The sequence below is a fragment of the Anomaloglossus baeobatrachus genome, chromosome 11 (assembly GCF_048569485.1).
Source record: "Anomaloglossus baeobatrachus isolate aAnoBae1 chromosome 11, aAnoBae1.hap1, whole genome shotgun sequence".
NCBI classification, from domain to species: domain Eukaryota; kingdom Metazoa; phylum Chordata; class Amphibia; order Anura; family Aromobatidae; genus Anomaloglossus; species Anomaloglossus baeobatrachus.
In genome coordinates this window covers 14,222,792-14,246,707 of record NC_134363.1, presented here as the reverse complement: position 1 = coordinate 14,246,707, position 23,916 = coordinate 14,222,792, and the positions used below count along the sequence as shown (strand labels likewise).

General features: G+C 41.0%; 1 protein-coding gene across 1 annotated transcript; it reads left to right on the top strand.

The window, feature by feature from the left end:
- Nucleotides 1–415: 415 nt before the first annotated feature.
- Nucleotides 416–23,916, top strand: LOC142256722 (uncharacterized). The gene is made up of 6 exons (XM_075328577.1): nucleotides 416–467; nucleotides 14,349–14,474; nucleotides 16,694–16,807; nucleotides 16,898–17,044; nucleotides 19,561–19,710; nucleotides 23,714–23,916. The coding sequence occupies exons 1-6, from the start codon at nucleotides 416–418 to the stop codon at nucleotides 23,827–23,829; spliced, it is 705 nt and encodes a 234-aa protein (XP_075184692.1). The 3' UTR covers nucleotides 23,830–23,916.

The window sequence follows — 23,916 nt, the reverse complement described above, 5'->3', positions numbered from 1 at the left end:
TATCAATCAGATCAGGAAAGAAATTGTCCATTATTTTTAATGTTGAAGCTTTACTTTAGGTAACTGGAAGAAAAACAAACAGAAAGAAACTTGTGCACACCAACTATTTGTATCCACCCTCCAATATTCCTCAGGGAAAGTCAAATATTTTTATGAATTACTTTTCGATAATTATTCTTAATCATTCTTTTTTTTCCCCCCAAGATCAAATTGATGAATAGTCCAATGGAGAACTTGTTATATAAGTCATCACTTCTCTTGGAATGTCTCCTATACAATGGTGTTATACGAGTGATCTCAGCCATTAAGGATGCAATAGGTTTTTTTTTTCCTTTCCAATGAGTATTTATAAGATCCCTGCGTACAGTCAACAGGACGAGCAGAAGAGAATTCGAGAAGCCATCCATCATCCAAAATGAAGAGCCTGGTCACTTTGATTTGCATAATCTCTGCTCTTGTCATCTCAGGTAAGACTGGTGCAGTCAATTCACAGCATAAACATAGTACACGGAGGAATATTACTTTATACACTAGATCCTTTATGATTTTTGGCAAGTCTATGGTACAGATGAGCATTAGGAAAAACTTTCTGACAGTGAGGGCAGTCAGGAAGTGGAACAGGCGACCACAGGAGGTTGTGAGGGCAGTCAGGAAGTGGAACAGGCTACCATGGAAGGTGGTGAGCTCTCCATCAATGGAAATCTTCAAGTGGAAATTGAATAAACATATAGCTGGGATGATTTAGGAAAGCCTGCATTAATAGGGGGTTGGACCCGATGGCCCTTGAGGTCCCTTCCAACTCTACCATTCTATGATTCTATGATTCTAGATCCGGCAAAATTTGAAATTGCTTGTTTATGTAGAATTTCTCAGAAAATTCAATTTTCAGAGGTTTTTCTCTGTGCATTTAATGTCCCCTATTATGTTCTGGGGTGTCACCAGAAGAGCTCATTAATTAGCTCAATATATTATTCCTAACTCACAGTTGGAATGAGTTTGTTGACTTATTTTAAATAAATCTCATTCTGTAACCAGCAACACAGAGGGAAACAAACAACCTTAAAAGCCAAATGGTGCAACATTATGAATGAAACCCAAATGCAAATGCTTGAGGTTTGTACTGGATACAGAGTGTCCAGGACAAGGACACGGACACGGACTTTTAAAAAAAGTCTGTATCTGAGTTTGGTGTTTAAGTACGGTTCATGTGTTAATGAGGTTTGTTGAAAGACTGCTGAATCGCAGCCAATCAACAAGCTTTATTGCATGCAAAAGTTGCCTGTCTTCTGCTGTAAACAGTAAAGATAAATATTAACAAAAACTTGAAGTGGGCTCCCGTGTAATTTTTATAACCAGTGCAGGTAAAATCGATGGCTAAGGACTGCAATCCATACCTTTCATCTTTACCTTGGCAGGTTATCAAAAATATAGGGGATCCCAAGCTGTTTTTTAAAATTATTTATTTAAAAAATTTGAAAAAATAGAGTGGAGTCCCCCTTATTTGTCTTAACGAACCAAAGTAAACTAAACAGCTGGGGTCTGGTAATATCAGGTTGTCAAGTTCCATAGGTATTTGGCCCACTCCAGTCTAAAAATAGCAGCCTGCAGTTGTCACTGAAGTGGTGCATCCAATGGATGCTCCAACTCTGGCTCTTTACCTGGTTCTTACCGATTGCACTGGTGTGGTAAAAATTGGGGTAATGCTTGTCTGGTTGATGTCAGCTGTATAATGTCAGCTGGAATCACGCCAATGGATTATCTATGGAGAGGCATCTATCAGACACCTCCATTACTAATCTGGCAAGTATTGAGTTAAAAAAACATACAAGGAAAAAAAATTATTTGAATAAAAACTCTCCAATATTTCCTTGTTCATCAATTTACTACTTCAAAATAAATACTGGAAGTTCTGACGTAATCCAAAAAGGAATGTCCCACAACATCCATTAACTCCTATGGAGAATCATTTTAACAAATTATTCAGATAGGAGATCAATAGGTCACTGCCGGTTAGCAGCAGCCTGGAATTTCTCACGAGTGGTGACATTAGTAATTCAGTAATGTCACTGCTCATAGGAAATTCTGTGCCTGTGGCTTACCAGCGTTAACCTATGGAGCTTCGATCTTAAAAAGTTCTCATAACTACGCTCTATAGGAATCATTGAGCATTGTGGCACATTACTTTTTTGATTATGTCAGAACTCTCATAATTTCTTTTTAATTAATACATTTGTGAATGAGGGAGTGTGGGGAATTGTTTATTCCCCAATTAGATTACATTGGAATGTCAAGGACTATTTTATTCAATAAACTGGTAAAAGAGGGCATGGGATAGTGTTTATCAAATAAAAATGTTTTTCCTGTTTGTTGTTTTTTTTAACTCTTTGCTTATTGGGTTAGGGGTATTGGCTGTTATCAACAAAAAAATGTATTACCCCAATCACCACAGCACCAGTGCATTCGGGAAGAGCCAGACAAAGTGCCAGTTTTTTTATCATCTAATGGATGCACCATTTGGGGTGGCTGCAGACTGCTACTTTTAGGCTAGGAGGCTCCAAATAACCATGGGCCCTCCCCGCCTGATAATACCAGCCAGCAGCTGCCACCTTACCTGCTCTTGTTATCAAAATAGGTGGGAACCCATGTTTTTTTTTTATTTTTTTATTCTCCATGCACATTTATTTTGGAGGGTAATTGCTCCCATTTTGATTCCTTTTGCAGCTCCCTAGCCCTTACTATGACCAATTTACAGCCATTTTACAGCACACACATTTGGGACACCATTGACTTATATGGGGCTCAGGGTAAGGAGTCAAGTTCTGGTTACGTCCAGGTTTTCTACAGAACTTTTAAAATTTCAAGTTGCTTTGAAATAAAGATAGAAATGCTGGAAAAGAGCAATATCTGAGTCTTGTTTGCTATGATTATAACACAGATAAATCTAATGACAATTAATATACAGGGTGGGCCATTTATACGAATACACCTAAATAAAATGGGAATGGTTTGTGATATCAACTTCCTGTTTGTGACTCATGAGTATATGGGAGGGGGAGACTTTTCAAGATCGGTCATGACCATGGCGGCCATTTTGAAGTTGACCATTTTGGATCCCACTTTATTTTTTCCAATGGTCATTTAATACATTAAACTTATTGAGAAATTCACAAGAAAAACAATGGTGTGCTTGGTTTTAACGTAACTTTATTCATTAGTTATTTACAATTTTATGACCACTTATGCAATGTGTTCAAAGTGCTGCCCATTGTGTTGGATTGTAAATGCAGCTCACTTCTCCCACTATTGTCACACTGATAGCAACACCGCAGAAGAAATGCTAGCACAGACTTCTAGTATCCATTGCTTCAGATGCTGCACATCTTGTATCTTCACAGCATAGACAATTGCTTTGAGATGACCCCAAAAATAAAAGTTTAAGGGGGTCAGATCGGGAGACCTTGGTGGCCATTCAACTGGCCCATGACAACCAATCCACTTCCCAGGACACTGTTCATGTAGGAATGCTCGGACCTGACACCCATAATGTGGTGGTGCACGATCTTGCTGGAAAAACTCAAAGAACGTGCCATCTTCAGTGCATAAAGAGGGCGCTGCTTTTTTAATACATACCTTTTCATAAAATAAAGCCAAAGTTTTGTTATGTACACTGCAGTGGAGCCGCCCATTTTTCTCTTCTTCAGTTGTGAATTTGCCTTTGATATGAGCTAATTTCGGAGCGTGCACCTCCTCAGACTCATCGCTATATAACGGACTGGAGCTGCTTTTCTACTGCCACCTGAATCCTAAGGGTTAGGAATCCTAAGCTGTGCGAGATCTACCTCTGTTATTTGGTTACCATTCTAAAAACTGCACACCTCACACTGCTCAAAACCACATCCAAGAATTTCATTAACCCTTTAGGTTCTTCACAGGATGCAAAGCAATATGGAAGAAAAAAATGAAAATTCTACTTTTTCCGACAAAAATGTTACTTTAACCTCAAATTTTGCATTTTTACAAGGGCATCAAAAAAAACGCACCATACATTTTGTTTTGCAATTTCTCTTGAGTACACTGATACCTCATTAGTGGTGTAAAGCTACTGTTTGGGCACATGGCAGAGCTCGGAAGGGAAAGTGGGCCATTTGAATTTTTGAAAGCAAAATTAGTAACAATCATTAGCGGATGCCATGTCACATTTGGAGTCCTACTGAGGTAAATAAACAGTGGATTCCCCACAAATGACTAGAGATGAGCAAACCTCCTGCAGTTTGGTTCACCAAGCTTTGCATGGGGTGGGCTCGCAAACCTTTTTCAAAGTGAACTTCGAACCTTTGTCGAACTTTTCCGAACGCCATTGAATTCAATGTTAGGTTAATAGACAGGCACATAAAACATGTTTAGAGGGGTATAAAAGATTCCAAAACAGCAAAAATATGTTTTACAGTCAAGCACCACTGTTTTGGCCTAGCCATTAGCTTCCTAGGCTATTGGCAAAAGAGATATAGAGGTGGATGAGAGACAGGTGTAGGGTTGGCGCTCCCATACCCCTGCCAGTACAGAAAAAACACAACTTAGAGACCTATGTAGTAGTCTGGACTTTCAAAATCCTTCCAGGGACACAGTGGTACAATAACATCAATTGCCGTCTCTACATGCTATAGTGACCGGTGTAGCCCTCTTGGTCACAGAATCCTGGCACTACACACCAGACATAAGTGTCCCTCCCATTTTGTAACCTGGACATTAAAAATCATTCCAGGGACACAGTGGTACAATACCATTAATTGCCCCTTCCCCAAAGGGCTTGAAAACACAATGGAGTTATGGTCCATGCAACACAGGCTGTGGGCAGTTTTTTGTTTTGTTTTTTTTAAATCAAGACATGCAATAGTGGCAGGCATAGGCCTCTCTTTCCAATAACACTGGCAGTAACCTCTCCACTACATTTGGAGACACATATTTTAGTATCTGCCTTCAAAAAGAGCAGTACAGTGCCATTAATTGCCCCATCCCCATAGGGAATTGCCCCCTCCCCAAAAGGTTTAAAAGAACAAGTAGTTATGGTCCATGAACCACATAGGTTGTGGGCCGGTATTTTTTTTTTTTTTAAATTAAGACATGCATTAGTGGACTAATGGCAGGCCTGAACACTGGCAGTAACCTCTCCACAACATTTGGAGACCCTTTTGCTAGTATCTGCCTTTAAAAACAACAGTCCAGTACCATCAATTGCCTCCTCCCAATAGGTAATTGCCCCCTCCCCAAAGGGCTTTAAAACAGCAGAGAGTTCCGGTCCACCAACTTATAGACGGTAGGCCATTTTTGTTTTTTGTTTTTTTTTAAATTGAGATATGTATTTGTGGGCATATGGCAGGTCTTCACACTGGCAGTAACCTCTCCATAACATTTGGAGACCAATTTTCTAGTATCTGCACTTATAAATAGCCATACATTACCATCAATTGCCCCACCCCCATAGGGAATTGCCCCCTTCCCATAAGGCTTTTAAACAGCAGGGAGTTACAGTCCATCGAACACATAAGCTGTGGGCCTTTTTCTTTTTCTTTTTTTTTTAAAATCAAGATATGTATTAGTGGGCCTGTGGCAGGCCTGAACACTGACAGTAACCTCTCCACAACATTTGGAGACCCACTTTCTAGTCTCAGCCATTAAAAACAGCAGTCCAGTACCATCAATTGCCTCCTCCCCATGGGGAATTGCCCCCTCACTATAGGGCTTTCAAACAGCAGGGAGTTTTGGTCCACCAAACACATAGTTTGTGTCACGGATGTGTCTGAACCTTCAGGTGCTGCTGCTGGGACCAGGTGCAGAAGGGCCCGGCGATCGCCCAGACGTTAATGGATGCTGTCCCTTTAAGGGATTGATTTAGGGTTTTTTTTCTGTTTCCTTGCCAGGTTGGAGGAACCTTTCCTCTAGCTGGTAATTAAGGGCCTTTAAAACTTGGGGCCTCTCACTCCTCCAGTGCGGGCTATACTCTTCACTTGGAGAAGTTGCTTGCTCAGGAGTGCATGTGGCTTCAGACTACTGTTGCTGTATATTCTGAAGATTCCTTCTCAAGAGAAGTTGTTGTTTTTCCTTTTTCCCTTTTTGCTGGTTAATTTTGTGTTTGTTTTTCCCTCCGTGGATTGGTGGGTGGTGGGATTTAGTCCTAGGGTCTGGCTAGGAGAGAGGGGCACGTTGATGTGCCACACCTCCTAACCATTATAGGTGGCTTTGGTTTGAGGACAAGCGCAGAGCCCCTCAGTGTCAGGGTCAGCGCAGGAGCCTCTGGTTTCTCCCCTCTTTGGTTTTCAGCCTCCTTTATTTCCAGGAATCCACTTGCTGGGTGTCTCTCCTCACACCCAACGTGACAGGTTGTAGGCCATTTTATTTATTTTATTTTAATCAACACATGCATTCATGGGCCTGTGGAAGACCGGAACAATGGCTGTAACCTCTCCACAACTTTTTGAGACCCATACAACAATGAATTGATGGACAGAATCCATCAAAATATCTATTAAACTGTTCTTTTGTTTAATAACTGTAAAATATCTCAAGAAAATGTATTTACCTTCCCTGAGGAATTTTGGGTGGATTCGTTTTATACAGTAGGTGCACACAAGAGTCTAATTGTTTGCTTTTCTTTCAGTCGCCTAAAGTAAATTTCTAACATTGAACATAATGTCCATTTTCAGTCCTGATCTTATTAATTCATAGTTTATTTCTATTGTAGTTGGATTTCTGAGAAAGTCCTTATATAAAAATGGATTTAAAATAAATAATTGAGGAAAACTGTCACCATGTATCGGTAGATAAATGCATATCCATATACAAAGAGGATAAATATTTTCAAATAATTTTTGTAATATGTAGAACATTAAGAAAAAACAACTTTAAAAAAAGATCATATTTTTCAATCTTTATAGTAACTATATTAAAAATGCTTTATTGATTCATTATTACAACAATAAATAATAATAAATGGAGTGTTGCACCCCAAACGATACAAAATTAAATTTCAATACACCCCACAAATCTTAAGCTCTAAAACTGCTTCAACCACAGAAAATGGAAAAAACGTTTTTGCTGTTTTAAAAAATAAATGTAAAAAATAAATTGTAAAAACTTAAATAATTAACTTAAAAATAAAAATAAAATTAAATAAAATAAATTTAATAATAAACTTAAAAATAATTTCTTTTTGTTTTGCAATATTTTAAGTATTCTTATTATACCAAAGTAGCAAAACATGAAAAGCTACAATTTGGCTATGACAGTAATTATATTGTTCAACAGAATGGAGTTAACTTGTCATATACAGTGTGTCAACCCACATCCTGTCCACCGCCATTAACTTGAGAATGGCAGCAGCTATAGGCATAGAAGGGGTGTCTAGGTATTGTAAAGTAGCCATGCACTATGCAATGAAACCACCAATAGCGCCACCTGGTGTAAAACTACGGAATTAGAATTTTTATCTCAAAAACAGAACGAGATAGAGAAAAAAAGTGAATTACAAAGTTGCAGGGCATCATCAATTCAATACAAATCGACACCTTGCATACAGAAATGCTATGATATAAAACCTATGACTCCCCCCAAAATATTGAATGCTGGTCACGCATATGGCGCTCATTAGTGGCCACCGTCAGCTGCAATGCACATCTGGCCTCTGCACAGCATACTGTATCTTGCTGCACATTGTGCAATATGGTAGGTGACATGCTTGCACAAGAATCTGTGATACGTCGTCATAGGTCCTGCAATGTTCGTGGAGGGGTCGTATAAACCTGCTGTTTGATGTGACCTCAGAGAAAGAAGTCCAATGGGGTCAGGTCAGGTGAGCGTGGAGGCCACTCCACTCAGCCACCATACCCAATGACTTGTAGGAAGGTCTCCATGAGGTATCGCTTCATATCCGCAGCCTTGTGAGTTTTACACGTTCTAATCATAGCATTTCTGTATGCAAGGTGTCGATTTGTATTGAATTGATGATGCCCTACAACTTTGTAATTCACTTTTTTTCCTCTATCTCGTTCCATTTTCGAAATAAAAATGCTAACTCCATTGTTTCCCACCAGGTGGCGCTATAGGTGGTTTCATTGCGCAGCGCATGGCTACTTTACTATACCTAGACACCACTTCTATGCATATAGCTGCCGCCGTTCTCAAGCTAATGGCGGTGGACAGGATATGGGTGGATACTTTGTATAATGCATACTGAAATCCGTAAAATAGAAACCTGAAAAGATGAAAAATTCAGAATTGATTTTTTTGATCTGTTCCAAAACAGTAACTAAAACACAGTAATGAAATGAGAATGAGAATGAAAAACTAAAGAAAAACATTTTCCTCAGGGGCAGGGCTTAAAATATCCACTTCCTGAAGGGGTTACAAGTGTTGCCAATTTTTGCATAGTTGAGAAGTGCCTATTGTGGTAAATGGTAACATGTTTGGAATGCTTTACTTATCTACTAGATAAGTATAAACATAAATCACTTAGATAATATCTGTGAGTCGGAAAAAAAACAGTAAACCATGTTGCTTTTTTTAGTTTTTTTGTATGTTTTCCATATGCTTTGATTTAGATCACTGTCTGAAATTTGCAGAAATTTGGGACATATTAGGATTGTCTAAATAGAAAATTTTCTACTCTAAATTATATAATAATTTAACACAAATTAGTAATCAAAATGATTCCCCATATGTGCATTAAGTTGGAATTATTTTTGTCTCCTTTTATTAGAACTTTATAAGCCTTAAGCAGGCTTTACATGCAACGACATCGCTATTGAGATATCGTTGGGGTCACGGAAATCGTGATGCACATCCGGTCTCGTTAGTGACGTTGTTGCGTGTGAAAAGCACGAACGACCGTTAACGATCAAAATTACTCACTTAATCGTTGATCGTTGACACGTCGTTCTAATCTCAATTATCGTTGCTGTTGCAGGACACAGGTTGTTCATCGTTCCTACGGCAGCACACATCGCTACGTGTGACACCGCAGGAATGAGGAAACTCACCATACCTGTGGTTGCCCGCAATGAGGAAGGAAGGAGGTGCACAGGATGTTCGGCCCACTCATCTCCGCCCCTCCGCTTCTATTGGGCGGCCGCTTAGTGACGCCGCTGTGACGCCGAATGAACCTTCCCTTTAGAAAGGAGGCGGTTTTCCGGCTACAGCGACGTCGCTAGACAGGTAAGTACGTGTGACGGGTCCTAGCGATGTTCTGCGCCACGGGCAGCGATTTGCCCGTGATGCACAAACGATGGGGGCGGGTACGCTCACTAGCGATATCGCTGTGTGCAAAGCCCCCTTTAGAAGTTAAACAACACAGATGAATAAATCTTTTCAAATTCTCCGGCTTCACTCAATTTTGTCAGGAACTTCAATTTTCAATCAATTCACTAAGAATCAAAATTAATTCATAGCATGAAATAGCTTTTTAACCCCTTCATGATTTTCCGGATTTCATTTCTGTTTTTTTTTTTTTGCTCCCCTTCTTCTGTGAGCCGTAAGTTTTTTATTTTTCCATCAATGTTGCCATATGAGGGCATGTTTTTTGCGGGACGAGTTGTACTTTTAAATGAAATTGTGAGTTTTACCAAATAGTGTACTGGAAAATGGCAAATAAAACTACAAGTGCAGAAAAATTGCAAAAATAGTTCAATTGCACGATAGGTTTTGGGGTATTTTATTCACCATGTTCATGATATGGTAAAACGAATATGTCGGTGTGATGCATCAGGTCAGTAAGATTTTGTAGACACCAAACATGTATTATTTTATTTTTATCTAAGGAGTTAAAAAAAATCAGAAGTTTGTCCAAAAAAGTGGCACACTTTATGTGCCATTTTCCATAACCCACAGCGTTCTCATTTATTGTAATATAGGGCAGTGATGGCTTATTTTTTGCGTCTCAAGCTTACATATTTTATGGTACTATTTTTGTGCAGATGCTATGGTTTGATCGCCTGTTATTGCATTTCACGCAAAATGTTCAACAACTATATAACGTAATTTTGTCATTTGGAATTTTTTTGTCATTACTCCATTTACCGATCAGGTTGATTGATTTTATGTTTTGATAGATCGGGCATTTCTGAATGTGGTGATACCAAATGTGTGTGTAATAGTTTGAAGGACAAGGCAATGAATCAATTGTCCAAAATAATCTGTCTTTGTATAACCATTGCTTAAATGCTATCATATCTACTAGGGTGCACATCTTCTGGAATGTATTATTGAAACTAATTATGCTAAGTTGAACAAAGCAGACATTCAGGAGGCTATCTTAGACTGGTGTCTTGAATGTCAGTAACAAGCTACTGACATACTACATAGGCCTTGTTGCTTATCTCTAACCAATGAAGGACAATGTTGAACTGTATAACTGTGTGTATTTTATAATATACGGGGTAGAAGAGCATTGAGCTTATCCCGGATATAGACAGGTCTCTGTGTAGTCATTTTTCCCTCACATATACATCTGTGCAGATCTAATCTGAAATCCTCCTCCGTAACCCTGAGAGACCCCCTAGAAGTCTCCCCCAACACTAGGAGACTATAATGATCACTAGTCTGATTGCTTGTTCATCTCTGTTAATCAGAGCTGCACAGCTTTGATCAGCAAAAATGCTGCATTCTTGTTAGCTGGACAGTTGCTGTTAAAATCAGCTGACATGTGCAGGGATCACTGTTGGCTCACCGAAGCCGCTGGTGGTGATTGCCCTGACATGATTTAGTATGTACCGGTACGTCCTAGGTCATGAAGGGGATACAGACTTGTATGACACGTTAAGGTTTTCTAGCAGTCTATCCCATTTCAAGCTCTTTAACACAAACACAGATTTGATAATGTAAAAAAGATTTATCAAGATGTTTATCATCATCAGTCATTTAGGACAACATTGGATCATTCAGAGATCCTCAATGAACTTCTGGAGTGAGTTTACTGCACTGAAAGTAAAGGGGATGAATAATATTGCACGCACCAATTTTCAGCTATTTTTTTCAAAAATTTAAAATAAGCAATAAATATTGTTCAACTTCACAATTGTGTCCACTTATTGTTGATTCTTCACCATAAAACGTAAAATTGTTATCTTTATATTTGAAGACTGAAATGTGGGAAAAGGTTGAAAAAGTCAAGGGGGCTGAATACTTTCGCAAGGAACTGTATGTTTGAATTACAACAGCACTATGACTATAGTGATTATGCAAGCAGACTGTCAACAATGAGGCCCTTTTCTAGCGCTGCCTTACACACTTGTTTTTCCCTCCTATCTGGGGCTCTATCAATTAAATCTTTATTATTACATTTTCCTTGACATTAATCTTCTTCACCACTGCTTGTGGTGGGGTGTGTGTGTTTGTCACACTATTTGCACAGCTTATTCAGTGTTTTATGCTTTTTTTATCCTTCTCTCTAGGGTGTAAACTGTAATCTCCTCTCACTAAGTTCACCTGTAATTGGCTGCTGCATTTCCTGCTTATGCTTTTATAAAGGCTATGTGTCATGGTTCCACTCTGTGGAGCATCTTGCACACTGGTGATGCTCTGCCACACTCTCTTGAACTACAGAGCCGGCAATTACATGTTTCCTTTGTTCAGAGCATTTAGCATTTGGAGATGCTCTGCTGTGTTTCTTTGAGCACTTGCTGACAGGTTGTTTGACATCACTGGTTTCTATGCTGGTTTGGGGAGGCACTTACTCAGGTGTTCCACATTCCTAGTAATTGCTCTGTTTCATTGCTGAGCATGCTCTCCCAGAACTTCACCAGTTGTAATCTCTGGTTCTGCAGTTGTGCTCTTTGCTCCTGTTTGTGCTTGTGTTCTGATCTAGGGTTCTTGACCCCAGGCTGTTTATTGATCCTTTACTGCCCACTCCCTGTTCTTGTAATTACCTCCTGGCTTCTGACTTAGTATCATTATCTGACTACCTCTCTGTCTGCTCCATGAATTTTATATGTATCTTCTTGAAATTCTGGCACTCAGCCTATTAATTGACTGCGTATCTGCCTTTGAGTAGCATCTGACAGAGGAAGTTCCTCCCTTGTCGCGATGGTTACCCGATACACATCCTGTAGCGGCAAACTACGTGTATCAGGTAACCATCGCAACGAGGGAGGAACTTCCTCTGTCAGACACTACTCAAAGGCAGCGCGTTGGCCAATCAGAGGCAAGCGGCTCCTTTCTTTGACATCAGCGCTCTGGCAGTGGAAGTTCTGGCATTGATCGCGATGGTTACCCGATACACATCCTGTAGCGGCGAACTACATGTATCGGGTAACCATCGCAACGAGGGAGGAACTTCCTCTGTCAGATGCTACTTAAAAGGCAGCGAAAGCTCCGGAGCATCGGTCACATGGTTGCTCGATACACATCCTGTACCGGCGAACTGCATACATAGTTACATAGTTACTAAGGTTGAAAAAGACCTAGGTCCATCTAGTTCAACCTTCCTCCACCAGTTCATGCAAGTCCCAGGAGGCCGGCAATAGAACGGAAGGTAAGGTGAGCATAATATGTGTGTGCGTGTATATTTGTGTATGTTTGTGTGTCTTTGTACATGTTTGTGTGTGTTTGTGCATGTCTGGAATAGCACAATAGGGGACCAGTATGGGACATTTAACAAGTTGTGGAACGAATTGTTTGCATTGCAATGATTTCCTATGGGAAATCTTGCTTTGCTGAACGAGTAACTTGGTTAACAAGCACAGTCCCAGAACGGATTGTTCTTGTTAACCAAGGTTCCACTGTATTAACATTGAATGACAGTATTACTGTGAAAAGCCAGTTACGTTTTTGGTGATTGAACCATTGTAGAAAATAACCTTGAACTGTCAAACTTAAAGCTAATTATTCGCGTTCATCGAACGACTTGCACATCGCCAAAAACAGGTCGAATTTGAGATTGGCGAACAGTTCGATTCGAACACCGCTCATCTCTACTGCTTATTCCCTGAGTCCTGTTGTGTCCCCCTGTTTTCTGATACTGGCTTGTCTGACTACCCTTCCATCTATACTGTTCATAAGTAGTCACAAGCATCATACTACAATTGTGCTCTGCATCAGAATGTGATGTAAAACCTGTAAAAATATTATAGGGCAGCAAAAGCAGCCATGCCCAATGTCAATTGGTTTATACAATTTTCTGCAATGTGTAACAAAGCAGAGGTCATTTATGATCACACATTATTATTATGCTTATGCATATATAGCATCACCATATTCTGCAGTGCTTTACAAGGGTCATCCCTTTCCACATTGGGGCTCACAGTTTAGATTACCTATCACTATGTCTTTGAAGTGGGAAGGAATTCAGAGTGTGTGAAGGAAGTCCATGCAAAAACAGGTAGAACATACAAACTCTTTGCAGATATTGCCCTTGGTGGGATTTGAAACCAAAACCCAGCACTGCAAAGAAACAGTACTAACTAGGGATGATCGAATACCAAAAACCAAAATATCGGCTTTGACGAATATCCGACAAATAGGTCGCTGCTATTCGTCTACTCGCTAATATTCGATGTCCAATGTAAGCCTATGGTAAACCTGAATAGGAAAAGTCATAAATGGATGGGAAAAGGCAGAAACAGTATTGGCACAGGCTGTAAAAGTGCGTGACTGCATGTCTGCCCCCCCGGCCCCCAACCCCTTCCCGATCATCCAAGATGGCAGCGTACACACCACAGCGCCGCCCAAATTCACACTCTGCCATGACACATGCGACAGAAAACTCCTCCCCGGGTCCATCTAAGTCACCCCCCATACCCTCTGGTGTTTCACAGTGTATCTGTACCTTGCGCAGGGTTGATCCCCGCAATCCCTCCTCCTTCACAATAAACGTTGGGTGCATGCGCAGAGAGTGGCTATCGGCTCAGCTTCCTGCTTTGAGAATAGCTGTGCTGTAATCATGCCTGGTCTCTCTCTCGTTGGATACCGAATAGTGGCGAATATATTTGCTCATCCCTAGTACTAACCATTGATGCTCCATGCTGCCCCCAACATAATTTTAATTTTCCGGTTTTAGCAAACTCTAATAAAAATTGATCTACAGAGAGTTAATTTGCTCATCCCCTCATGCAGAGACACTCTCAGAAACAAAGAAATCCAACTCCTATCCAGATATAATATTAATAAATGCGACCAGAACAGTAAATAACCCTTGTGTTCACTGTTAAAAAAATAATTGAATGCACCTGAAAACCCGAAACTTTGCTAAGAGGAGAATGTCCTGCCAGGGATACTTGGAAAGTGTGGTGTGCCAAAGAGTTATAAGACTGACCTCATCCATCCCATGATACAATTGATTTTTTTTTTTTACCTTTCCTAAGAGTACTTATATGATCCCTGTGTACAGACAACAGGACGAGCAGAAGAGAATCCGAGAAGACGCCCGTCATCCACAATGAAGAACCTGGTCACTTTGCTTTGCGTGATCTCTGCTCTTGTCGGATCAGGTAAGACTGGGGTAGTCACTTTACAGCATATACACAAGGTCCTGAAGAGTGTCATGAAATGTTATTGATGCATTCATCTATGATTTTGACAGGTCTTATGTGCAGGCTACATGATAACTTATTGATCGGTGGATTCCGACTGCTGGAACCCAACCAATCTGTTGAATGTTGCACGCTCAACCGCTGCTCCATTCATTCTATATGGGGCTGCCAATCACTTCTCTACACTTTTTGCAGCAGCCCCATAGAGAAAGATTGAAACAACCATTGGATTTATAATCTGCTACTTCATTTTGTGATTAAGAACAAAGTGCCTCATTGGAGATAAGACAAAATCCCTTTTTACCAATTAGTATGGGTGCTACTGGTCAGACCCTCAATGATCAGTAATCTGTCACCTTTTCCGTGGGTTAGAAATAACTTGTTGTTTCCAGACAACTTTTTTAAAAGCCGAATGGCGTGAAATATTGAATGAAAAACAATTGCAAAAATGAGTTTTAGCCCAAAATAAAAGCAAATTCTCCATTGAACCTTATAACCAAGCAGGACAAATTCACAGAGTTCGGTTGTTTAGTTAGAAAGGCTCAAAAAGCAAAAAATTAGTCACTCATTGTAGTAGAAGATCTGTATGAACCAAAAATTCAAGATGTTGAGGAATTTAGGTATTAAGCTTGCTTTAAACATTGCAATTTCGCATACAATATTGTATGCGATTTGCAACGCTCCATCGTATGTGCGGCACGTTCAATTTGTTGAACGTGCTGCTCAGACGATTCACCCCCATCACACGTACTTACCTACCATACGACCTCGATGTGGGCGGCGAACGTCCACTCCCTGGAGTGGGAGGGACGTTCAGCGTCACATCGACGTCACGCGGCAGCCGGCCAATAGAAGCGGAGGGGCGGAGCTGAGCGGGACGTAAACATCCCACCCACCTCCTTCCTTCCGCATTGTCGGCGGGAGCCGCGGATGGAGGTAAGCTGTCGTTCAATGTTCCCGGGGTGTCACACACTGCGATGTGTGTTGCCTCGGGAACATTGCACAACCTCACGTACATTTTTTGAGAAATGAATGACGTGCATGCGATGAACGGATTTTCGTTCAATCGCAATTGCACGGAGGTTTTACACGCTACAATCATACTTACGATGCCGGATGTGCGTCACTTACGATGTGACCCCGCCGATACATCGTAAGATTTATTGTAGCGTGTAAAGCGGGCTTTAATGTCGCCATTAACCAATATCCTGTTCTTGTTCGCTAAAAAAGAACAAATCAAATGACAATATATTCATCAATTCATCATCTAACCTTAGTATCTTTCTTCTAATCATTTCCATAAATATTCTGTATATATACAATATACATATATATATATATATATATATATATATATATATATATGTATAACGTATTTTTTGGATTATAAGACGCACTTTTCCTCCCAAAAACGTGGGAGTAAAATAAGGGGTACGTCTTAAAATCCGAATATAGCTTACCGAGGGGGGCTGTCTGTGTGTCAAGCGGGTGCGTTTGGGCAGGCAGGTGCCTGTGGTTGCATGCAGGCAGCCGGGTGCCTGTGGCTGTGTGCGGGCAGTAAGGTGCCTGCTGCCTCTCTGTGTGTGCATGTGTGCGGGCGGACTGCTGGCTACCACTCTGTGAGGGTGAGTGGCTGTGCGGCAGATGTCCGAGTGTGTCCGCGGTCTCAGTTTCAAATGATGGCACCGGGAGTCAGCGCATGTGCAGATGGAGCTCTTGGATGAGAGCTCCGTCTGTGCATGCGCCACTCCGGGAGTCAGCGGGTGCAGATGGAGCTCTTGGATGAGAGCTCCATCTGCGCACGCGCCGCTCCAGGCGCTATCATTTGAACTGAGACTGTGGACAGACTAGGACACTCACCGAACCGGCTTGTTCCACCACTCACTCGCCAACGCTACTGACCCACCGCAGCTGCCGCCACTGATGGCTGCTGCCACCACGAACCCACCGCGGCTGCCAGCACAACCTCTGCTTCCTGCTACCCCGCTTCACCACCACTGCTGCCCCCCTCCGGTAAGAGAACACCGGATTATAAGATGGACCTCATTTTTATTTTTTTTTACCTTTTTTATCTCTAAATTAGGGGTGCGTCTTATAATCTGAGGCGTCTTATAAAACAAAAAATACGGCATATATACATATACACACACACACTGAATTGTCTTTTTTGTTCCCAGTCTTCTCCTGTAAATGTTATTCGTGCCAGTCCAAAAACTCCACAAAATGTGCTGTGACTGTGACTAATTGCCTTTCAAACAGATGTATGACGGCTTCTCAATTCTTTAACATTGGTGAGAGCAGTTCAATTTTTCATTTTAATAAATGTACAGTATTGCCATCCAGCTCTAGTTCTGTTATATCTATTTACTTATTTTTTTTAGATAAAAACATGTTCCACTCATTCTATAAAGGTTGTGCCAATGAAACTTTGTGTGAAACCAAAGGCTCACTAGTTGCGGAAAATCGGAAATATCGATTCAATGCACAATGCTGCACTGGACACTTATGCAACCGCCACCGATATAAACGTGAGTGTCACAATGGTAATAACTACAGTATACCTGACTGATGACCGAAACCTCAGTCTTACATGCATGAAACATTTTGCAATGACAAATGAGTGAATCTCTGAGAATTCTAGGGGGTACTTTGCACACTACGACATCGCAAGCCGATGGTAGTGATGCCGAGTGCGATAGTCCCCGCCCCCGTCGCAGGTACGATATCTTGTGATAGCTGCCTTATCGAACATTATCGCTACGGCAGCTTCACATGCACTTACCTGCCCTGCGACGTTGCTCTGGCCGGTGACCCGCCTCCTTCCTAAGGGGGCGGGTCGTGCGGCGTCACAGCGACGTCACATGGCAGACAGCCAATAGAAGCAGGGGGGCGGAGATGAGCGGGACGTAAACATACCGCCCAACTCCTTCCTTCCTCACTGCAGCCGGGACGCAGGTAAGGAGACGTTCCTCGCTCCTGCGGCTTCACACACAGTGATGTGTGCTGCCGCAGGAACAACATCGTAACATCGGTCCTTCCGAAATTATGGAAATGACCAACGCTACACCGATCATACGATTTTGATGCTTTTGCGCTCGTTAATCGTAGTAAAAAGGATATACATACTCCGATATCGACAGCGATGCCGGATGTGCGTCACTTTCGATTTGACCCCACCGACATCGTGCCTGCGATGTCGTAGTGTGCAAAGTACCCCTTAGAATTCTAAATAGGCAAATTGGTCCGAATCGGTCAACAGATTCAATTAGCTCATAACAAATTAGATCTAAGCTGAAAGTGCCTTAGTATTAATTTATTATGATCTGATGTCTCTCTAGACCCAAAATAATAGACAGAGAAGAGAAAGAGGCTATAAAAATAACAGGAAAACACATAATACTCGCCATTATTTTGCCCCATACTTGACTATAGATGATCAAAACGTTTGATTTTAAAATTAATTAATTTAGAATTAAAAGTGAGTGTGAACTCTAAAGTCTGGTAGGAAACAAGGGGCTGCTGATAAGTCTTTGGCTTTGTGATCTTTTTTTGTTTCTATGGTAACGAATGTTACATCACATGAAACCCTTATGTGTCTAATATATGTTTTCAAAATTTTGTGTTTGTTGCTAATGGCAACAGTGTTCTACGGATGCGGGAAAACAAAATGACGGAGTCTAATGCAATATTCATAGCAACTGCAAGCTTAGGAGTGATAAAATTCTTTTTTCTGCAAGGTAAGTCCACGAAGGATATACACGGTGATATGTCAAAGACATTGGGGGATCAATGCTTATGATATTCCACTGGGTTGGTAAATTTAAAACAAGCCACTTCAGGCCCAATAATGAGGAACGTCTTGGACGACTGAGAGTGGTGGTTGTTCTGGAGATCGTCGATGCTGTGCACAACCTCATACTGGAGAATCCACCAATTTCAGCTAAAGCAATAGCAGACATCATGGGGATTTTCCGTGAACTCGTTTGTGTCATTTTCCATGAACATTTGGACAAGAGGAAGCGATCTACAAAGGAGCTCCCCAAATGTTTGACAACAGATCAAAAAAGCATGCAAGTAAAAACTTCCCGGTTCATTTGTCTGTGTTTCCAGACTGATAAGAACTTCCTGGATCGACTGGTCACTATGGATGAGAACTGGATTTTTTTGTATGACCCTGAAATCTAGGAGCAGTCAAAAGAGTGGAGACACAGTGGTTCTCCTCATCCAAAGAAGTTCACGGTGCAAAAATCAGCCACTAAGGTGATGGCCTCTGTGTTCTGGGATAAGGAGGGTGTGCTGCTAGTGGACTACCTTCAAAAGGGTTCCACCATCAATGCAAGGTATTACAATAAACTTTTGGCCCAATTGAAGGCAGCTCTGAAGGCCAAAAGGAGTGGCAAGCTGTCCAAAAGATTCTTGTTCCTGCAAGACAATGCCTCCGCTCACACTGCACAAGTGACCATGACAAAACTGGCAGAGCCGGGCTTCCAGCTGGTGACCACCCACCTTAGTCACCAGATGTAGCTCCCTCCAACTATTAATTGTTTCCAAACATGAAAAAACACCTCAAGGTACCAAATTTCACACAATTTCTCATACCATGGTTGCTACGGAGGCCTGTTTTGAGGCACAACCAAAATTCTTCTTTTTTCTAGGCTTACAGAACTTGGAATTCCGATGTAAGGAGCATTCTGACATCAGTGGATGTAAAGTTTCATCATCCTATCTCGTTTCTTTCTGGTTAGAGCCAAAGACTTATCAGCAGCTCCTCGTAGTATCTAATTTAGTAATATAAAAGTGACCTCCAACATAAATTTATTTGGGCAAATGAGTGGTAATTGGTTGTATTAACAGCTTTTTAACAACACAATGAACTGTTAACTATTTTATGCTTTTTAAAACTACAAAATGTTCCAAAATGTATTCATTTCTGGGGGTAGATGCCAATGTTAATATATGAATATCATCAATATATTTTTTTTTTACCATAAGTCATAGTTTTTTAAAATATTTTTTAAAACAATAATTGGGCTTATTTCCACAGTTCCTAAAAAAAGTTTTATACCAAATGGTGTAAAATGTCCATCCGCCGTGTGTATTGGCACTTTGAAGGAATGTAAGAGCGTCAGGAAGATAGCCTGCACCGGATCCATGACCCGATGTGCGCACTTTAGGGCAATATTGAAGAACCCATGTGAGAAAATCTTTCTTTATTTTTTATTAAAAATCTATAGCAATGTGAAATAGAGTTTACATTAAAAAAAATGGTAGCATTTTGTGTACACAGCTAATGTGCATAATTAATTATTTGGAATATTTCAGATTCTAATTAGGGATGATCAAATAGTTTGATTATCCGACTTCGCGAATATTTACGAATACCTCGCCGCTATTCGACTATTCACGAATATTCGATGCACAATGTGTCTATGGAAAACCCGAATAACAACTATTCGGTACTATTCGGGATTCCCATAGACTAAGGGGCACTTTGCACACTACGACATCGCAGCTGCGATGTCGGTGGGGTCAAATCGAAAGTGACGCACATCCGGCGTCGCAGTCGATATTGTAGTGTGTAAATCCTTTTTGATATGATTAACAAGCGCAAAAGCGTCATTATTGTATCATCGGTGTAGGGTCCGTTATTTCCATGTATTGGGAAATACCGATGTTACGATGTTGTTCCTCGATCCTGCGGCAGCATACATCACTGTGTGTGAAGCCGCAGGAGCGAGGAACATCTCCTACCTACGTCCTGCGGCTCACGCCAGCTATGCGGAAGGAAGGAGGTGGGTGGGATGTTTACATCCCTCTCATCTCCGCCCCTCCGCTTCTATTGGCCGCTTGCCGTGTGACGTCGCTATGATGCTGCACGACCCGCCCCCTTAATAAGGAGGCAGGTCGCCGGCCAGAGCGACGTCGCAGGGCAGGTGAGTGCATGTGAAGCTGCTGTAGCGATAATGTTCACTACCGCAGCTATCACCATGATATCGCAGCTGCGACCGGGGCAGGGACTATCGCGCACAGCATCGTAGCATCGGCTTGCGATGTCGTAGTGTGCAAAGTGCCCCTTACATTGCGCATCAAATAGTCGAATAGCGGCGAGGTATTCGGAAAATATTCGCGAAACCGAATATTTGAGGTATTCGATCATCCCAAATTCTAATACATTCTAGAACAAAATAACATTACTGTACATTAGAACTGGGGGTGCCCATGTGTAGGGATGGGTGGACCAATAGATGTTTGGGTTCACAGGGTTCCTGCCAAACTTTAGTTAAAAGTTAATTTCGGGACCCAAACTTGACCTGAACTTGTTCCAAGATATCAAACCCTATATATGTCATTAGAGACCAAAATGAACAGGCTCGACTGGAGTAACATGTATAATAAAAGTCAATGATTGGGAGATCTGCTCTATGCCCACATAGTGCCAGTCATAAACAGGTTCACTCATCTCTACTCAAGAGCTGAACTCTCTTTATATAGCAGATGTCGGCTATATTACCTAGTTGATATTTGTGTGTAGCAGCAACAACAAGAGCTGAGCTCCAGTCGCTGCTGTTAACCACTTAAATGGTCAATAACTGATCTGCACCCAGGATGCAATTGTGGGGAACCTATGTGTTAGAACAACAGCGTGTGAAATGTCTTCTTCTCTGCCATTTTGATTGTCCATTGATTTCAGCCATAGACTGTGCTTCATAAGAGAACTAGATTTCACTATATACTACAATACTTTGGTATTGCAGTATACAGTGTGTCCACCCATATCCTGTCCACTGCCATTAACTTGAGAACGGCGGCAGCTATAGGCATAAACATGGTGTCTAGGTATAGTAAAGTAGCCATGTGCTACGCAATGAAACCACCTATAGTGCAACCTGGTGGAAAACAATGGAGTTAGCATTTTTATCACGAAAATGGAACGAGATAGAGAAAAAAAGGGAATTACAAAGTTTTGGGCATCATCAATTCAATACAAATCCACACCTTGCATACAGAAATGCTATGATTAGAAGGTGTAAACCTCTCAAACTAGAAAGAAACGCGTCGAGTTTTCTTTGGACATATTGCGGACTGTATCTTTTGTGGAAAAGCTGCCTTGAGAACGTTTAAGATAAGTGACCATCTTGAGTAATTATCCAAATACTTAAACTGCCTATACCTGAACTAGTGAGGGAGTTTAGGGTCAGCTTCCAAGGGCTAGCCGCCGTGGAATGGGGGCACCTGTTTAACTTTAGGGTGCGTGTAACGTAAGTTATATCTCCATTGACAGGTAGCGGACAGACTGAGATAGGGTGTATTTAGACTCCGGTGCCCTAATCTGGATAGACAGTACTGAAATTTTTACAAATGAAGAGGTCTTCAATTGTGGCCTCATGAGTTCTTATTTGGACTCATTTTGCGGACTGTGTTCATGTAAAAACTGCCGTGAGAACGTTTAAGACAAGTGACCTTTTTTTAACTAATTATTTAAATATCTAAACTACCTATATCTGTACTAGCGAGGGAGTTTAGGGGCAGCTACAAAGGGCTAGCCGTCGTGGAATGGGGGCACCTTTTTAACTTTAGGGTGCGTGTAACATAAGTTATATCTCCATTGACAGGTAGCGGACAGACTGATTTAGGGTGTATCTAGACTTGTTTGCCCTAATCTAGATAAACAGTACCGAGATTTCCACAATAACTCCGCATACAAGGAGGTCCCCAATTGTGGCCTCATTGTGTCCGAATTTTTGTTTTTGTTTTTGTAGGTTGTGTGTATTCACTCACGGTGTGGGATTATTTTGTACTTTTAAATTTATCTAATAAAAATTGATGTTTTAAATATTTAATGAAGGTAGGACTGCTAGTAAAAAAAAAGGTGTAAACCTCACAAGGCTGCGGACGTGAAGCGATACCTCATGGAGACCTTCCTACAAGTCATTGGGTATGGTGGCTGTGTGGAGTGGCCTCCGCTCACCTGACCTGACCCCATTGGGCTTCTTTCTGTGAGGTCACATCAAACAGCAGGTGTATGCGACCCCTCCACCAACATTGCAGGACCTATGATGACGTATCACAGATGCTTGTGCAAACGTGTCACCTACCATATTGTACAACGTGCAGCAAGATACAGTATGCTGTGCAGAGTCCAGATGTGCATTGCAGCTGACGGTGGCCACTTTGAGCATCAAAGTTACATGAGCGCCATATGCGTGACCAGCATGCAATGTTTTGGGGGGGTCATGGGTTTCATATTATAGCATTTCTATATGCAAGGTGTGGATTCGTATTGAATTTATGATGCCCTACAACTTTGTAATTCCTTTTTTTCCTCTATCTCGTTCCGTTTTTTAGAAAAAAATTCTAAAAAGTTAAAAGAAAAAAATACAACAAAAATGAAAAAAATATATGAATTAAAATAACCTACATTTAACCTTTTCCTATCCTCCTGAGTCCCCCCAGGAGGGGGGGGGCATTCCAAAAATTCCATTGCACTCCTTTGTCGGGCCACTGCCTTGTTTATCATTCACATGTGAATAAATTGATTTCCTGTTGATTTATTTTACAAAATTCATTCATATTGCAAAATTCTGTTTTGACATTTTTTCCCAATTATAATAGGATTTCAATGGGCAGAACAGGAAACTTTACTGGATAGGAAAAGGTTAAAGGGAATCAATCAGCAGGTTTTTCCAATCTAGTCTAAGAGCAGCATAACAAAGGACAAAAGAACCTGTGTGTTGTAGTTTAAATACAATCAGTGTTTTATCAGCAGGAGATTATCACTGTAGAATAAAGTCCCACAAGGGCTTATCTGTGTAGCCCTGACCCCACTAGGGAGTGGAAGCTTGCTGACAATAAGAGTGTATAAAAGGAGCTGCCAATCAAAGGTGTGGGCGGAGTTGTCAACAGCTCAGCATTTTCCTAACTGCTAAAATCACAACAGGAAAAAAAAACAGAGATTGTATCAAAAATATATCAAGCAGTCCAGTAAATGATGCATCATTGGAATCATATTCTCTGCACCTACATCATGCTGCTCTCAGATTACATAGTAAAAACCTGTTGACATATTTCCTTTAAAAATAAACAAATAAGTGGAGGGAAATAAAAGCATAAATTTGAAAGTTGCCAAGTTGTCAATAGGTTAAAGGAATGTAGTGTTTGCAATTTCTTAGCTGACGATGTCAATTTTGTATCTACAGATGGGCAAGTGCAGAAATTATCCTTCAAAGGGTGTACCGATAATAATACCTGCAAATACAACTTTGACAGCCACATTGGCTTTGAAGTATTGAAGAGGGAATATCTGAAGTGTTAGATGTTTAGGTATAATCCATGCATCTTTAATAAATACATGAATACATTATCCTTCTTCAACACTAATGATTTTCATGTAATCTTGTCT

Coding starts and splice junctions, on each gene's coding strand:
- LOC142256722 (XM_075328577.1), top strand. CDS start 416: ATGAAGAGCCTGGTCACTTTGATTTGCATAATCTCTGCTCTTGTCATC. Junction 16,808..16,897: donor TTCTCAATTCTTTAACATTG/GTGAGAGCAGTT, acceptor TATTTTTTTTAG/ATAAAAACATGTTCCACTCA. Junction 19,711..23,713: donor GGCAATATTGAAGAACCCAT/GTGAGAAAATCT, acceptor TTGTATCTACAG/ATGGGCAAGTGCAGAAATTA.